This window comes from Leucoraja erinacea, chromosome 8 (genome assembly GCF_028641065.1).
Source record: "Leucoraja erinacea ecotype New England chromosome 8, Leri_hhj_1, whole genome shotgun sequence".
Lineage (NCBI taxonomy): Eukaryota > Metazoa > Chordata > Chondrichthyes > Rajiformes > Rajidae > Leucoraja > Leucoraja erinaceus.
In genome coordinates this window covers 22,155,762-22,159,750 of record NC_073384.1, presented here as the reverse complement: position 1 = coordinate 22,159,750, position 3,989 = coordinate 22,155,762, and the positions used below count along the sequence as shown (strand labels likewise).

General features: G+C 43.8%; 1 protein-coding gene across 3 annotated transcripts in view; it reads right to left on the bottom strand.

Annotated features, from left to right (window-relative positions):
- Positions 1 to 2,249: 2,249 nt before the first annotated feature.
- txlnba (taxilin beta a) overlaps positions 2,250 to 3,989 on the bottom strand; it is a 43,021-nt gene continuing 41,281 nt past the window's right edge. For all 3 annotated transcript variants that reach the window (XM_055639175.1, XM_055639176.1, XM_055639177.1), the window contains exon 10: positions 2,250 to 3,282. In XM_055639175.1, coding sequence (XP_055495150.1) covers positions 2,341 to 3,282 — 942 coding nt within the window. In that variant the 3' untranslated portion in view covers positions 2,250 to 2,340. The remainder of the gene's footprint in view (positions 3,283 to 3,989) is intronic.

The following is a 3,989-nucleotide window of genomic DNA, read 5'->3' as shown; positions in this document are numbered from 1 at the left end:
TTTGGTGTCACGTGTGTTTCTTTGTGCACTCAATGGTTATGACCATAAAACGAGTAGAATTGGGCCATTAGGCCCATCGTGTCCACTCCGAGATTCAATCGTGGCTGATCTTTTTTTCCCTCTCGGCCCCTGTTTCCTGTCTTCTCCATCTAACCTTTGACTCCCTTACTAATCAAGAACCTATCAATTTCTGTTTTAAAAATACCCAAAGTCGTGCCCTTCACAGCCGTCTGCAGCAATTAATTCCACATTGACCATCTGAAACAAAACTCATCTCCATTCTAAAGGTACGTCCTTTTATTCTGAAACTGTGTCCTCTGATTCTATACTCTCCCATAACTGGAAACCCCCATTTCCACATCCACTCTAAGCCGTATCTAATTAAGATGTAGTGCTGTTTTAGGTGTTATTATCTCTAAACGTTTGTCATTACGTGCTGCAGATATCTTTACTGAAGCTGAAGCCTGCCTTAATATTTGGAAGACAAGTGTATGTTTTGCTTGGAGAAATAAGGAAGAATACTGTTTCTTTGGAGTAAATGTTTTTGCCTTTTAAAGTAAATATTTCTTTTTCATATTCATGGATTGACAAGACACCCGTTTATCAGATGAATGGTTTGGAATAATAGCACAAGTAAAATTAGATGGTGTGGCATTTCCCCAGCCAGTTGGTGCTATTAGAATAGTTATGATCTTCAAGGCAGAGCAAACACTTTAATGATTAAACAATAAAGTGAACAGTTGTAAATGCAGGTAAATCTGTGCCCTGTGAAGTGAGAAATAGCAAACTGATGATCGATTGCCAACCACTCTTGTGATTTCATGTGAAAATTATGAACCAAACGTTGAAAACTTTGGTGCCATTTTGAAGGAGTGTTCCTTTTAGTATTCTGGCCAATATTTAAATCTAGCAACATTCCTAAAATTGATTATCAGATAGCCATCTCATAAATGTAAGTACAGGGATAAACAGAAAGGATGTGGGTACTGTACATTAGCTATACTTAAAGTAGACATATGCTCTGTTCAGACTCTTGAATACAACACTAGCAATATTTAATGTATAGACCCACTGAGAATGTTTTAAGGGTTTAACACAGTTCCTTGTTTTTTATATACGTTTTATTATATATAAAGTTTATTTTTGAAAAAAGCAAAGTTAAGCGACAACAGATGGAAGGTTGGGGGAGGGGGGGGGATTGTTGAAATTTTGGCCATCTAAACATCTGTAGATTTGGAGGTTAATGCTTGAAGCTCAAAACTATAGATGTTAGAAATTATATTAAAAAGAAAATAGGGATATAATGATAAGCCCAGTAGCAAAGTAATTTTTAGGTATATTCTGAGATAGAACTCTTAGTCAATTGACTAAGTATGGAAAGTCAGCATGGTTTTGTTAAATTTTACCTTAACTATATTGATAATTTTTATATGAATAAAAGAGGGGGCGGACGAGGGTAATGATGGATCTCCAAAAGATGTTTAATAGGGTCATTTAATAAACATATCATTGTTGGAGCCTTTGGAATATAAAGCACAGTGGGGCATGGTTATAAAATTGGCTAAATGACAGAAAAATGTGTGACAGTGAACAGTTGTTTTCAGAATTAGGGGGAGTTTACAGTGGAATTCCCAGTGATTGGTTCCAGCACCCATAGTTTAGGTTTAATCTGCTAATAACGTTAACTTGAGATAATATTGAACAGTTTCCACATTTGCAAATGATCAAAACCCAGGAGCTCAGCCAGCTGTGATATGGACACCACGGTGAATTAGACAGGGTTGTGGCAGATGCCTCAAGACCCATCTCCCTCTTCTGCACCACTTCCACAAGGGCCTCCATTCCCCAGCATTTACAAAATATATCTAGCTCCTCTTTCATTAGCTTTACCGAGCCAAGCTACACATGTCTCAGCTAGAGAATTCCAGAGATACACCATGCCGAGACAATGAACTGTAGAGCTCATTTACAAAAAACATCACAAGGCTTAGGAGCAGAATTAGGCCATTTGGCCCATCAAGCCAATTCTGCCATTTGATCATAGTGGATCTATTCCACCACCCCCACCCCCCTCAAACCCAATTCTCTTGCCGTTTTCCTGTAAAAAAGACTGCAGAGATACTGTTTGATTCGCTGAGTTACTCGAGCACATATACTGTCCTTTTTGTTCGGCCAGTATAAGATTCCCCCCTCTTGTGGTTGAGCGTAACATATTTTGTGGAATGATAGAATAATGAGAAACAGATTAATTTCATATCTCTGCACCAAGTATTGGAAAACAAATTAACCCTTTATTGACAAGTGTTAAAAAGTAATTGCCAATGCCCGACTACTTCCCAATCAGTCAACAGTATCCAAGTCAGTGCCTCCCGCCCTCCCGGCCACTGCAGCTTCAGCAGCTCTAGCTTCTGCTGTTTCACAGGGAGGAGCTGGTGTGGGAATGGCCCGTGTAATAGGAGAGGAAACTGCAGCAACTGGAGAGGGAGCAGGAACGGGAGCTTGAACAAGGACAGGGACCACAGCAGAAACTGGAGCGGCGTCAGTAACTGGAGTGGGAGCAGGGACCGAAGCAGGAACTGGAGCTGGGACGAAAGCGGTAGTGGTAGCAGGAACTGGAGCAGAAACTGGAAGTGGAACTAAAGCAGGGACGGGAGCTGGATCAGAAGCTGGAGCAGGAACCAGGGTGGAGACATGGACTGGAGTTGGAACAGGGACTGGAGCAAGTCCTGAACCGGGAGTAGGTTCGACAGCTGGACCGGCAGCGGCAGCATGAAGTACAGCGAGTGGAGTGTGAACCGAAGCAGGAATGGGAGCAGAGGCCGGGGCAGGTAGTGGAGGCGGAACAGCAGTAGAGTCAGGCAGTGGGCTAGGAGTTGAAGCAGACTCTGTTGGCAGAGCCGGGTCGGCTGTTCCAGCAGCATCTCCTGGCGCTGTCTGCTGGACCAGTAACGGGGAGTTCACCATCTCTGCAACAGGCTCCAGTGAGCCCGGGGAAACGCTACTGTCTTGCCTGCCCTCTGCATAGTGGACGACCGTGAACGCTGCGGCAATGTCTTGCAGACGCTGTTGCCCTGCAGCGACACTGAGGGCAAAGCCGTCTTCTGTCTCCTCTTCAGTGTCCGCCTGGTCGGCAGCCTGGGTTTCTGTTGTCCCCGCCTTGCCGCGCATGTTCAGGATCTTTGTGTAGAGCTCGGTCCTCTCATCCTGCAGCACCCGGCACAGGTTCTCCAACCTCTTGATCTTCAACTGGAAGCACTCGTATTCCTTGGATCGCACTTCTCTCTGCAACAGAGCAGACCAGGGTCAGAGTCTCTCAGTGCCAGAGGCCATTCAGTCCGTACTGGTTCTCCAAGGGAAAGATTTAAAAATAACCCGAGGGACAACCCCTTCACACAGAGGGCGGTGGGTATATGGAATGAGCCGCCAAAAGACAGGTATTATAACATAATTTAAAAGCATTTGGACAGGTACATGGATAGGAAAGGTTTGGAGGGATATGGACCAAGTGCAGGCAAGTGGCACTATCTTAGATGAATGAGTTGGGCCGAAGAATCTGTTTCTGTATTCCTCACGATTCTAATGAATTTTCTTCCCTGATCTTGCGTAGAACAGTACAGAACAAGAACTAGGCCCTTCAGCAGACCAACCATGATCCATATCAGCGGGTGCAGCAGCTATGATCCATTCGCTATGTGTTTGTGTGCCCGTCAAAATGCCCTTTAAATTCCACAGATTCACTACCGTCTGACTAAAGAAATTCCTCCTCAGGAGCATCGGTTTTCTCTGGAGCATCGAAGTTTGAGGGGAGATGCGATACAAGTATATACAATAATGAGAGGAGTAGATAAGGTGCAGTCAGAACCTTTTTCCCAGGTTAGAAATGTCAAATACTCAAGGGCATAGATTTAAAGTGAGAAAGCCAAAGTTTTGAGGAGATGTGCAGGACAGATTTTTTTAAATTTATATACAGAGAGTTGGGTGCCTGGGAT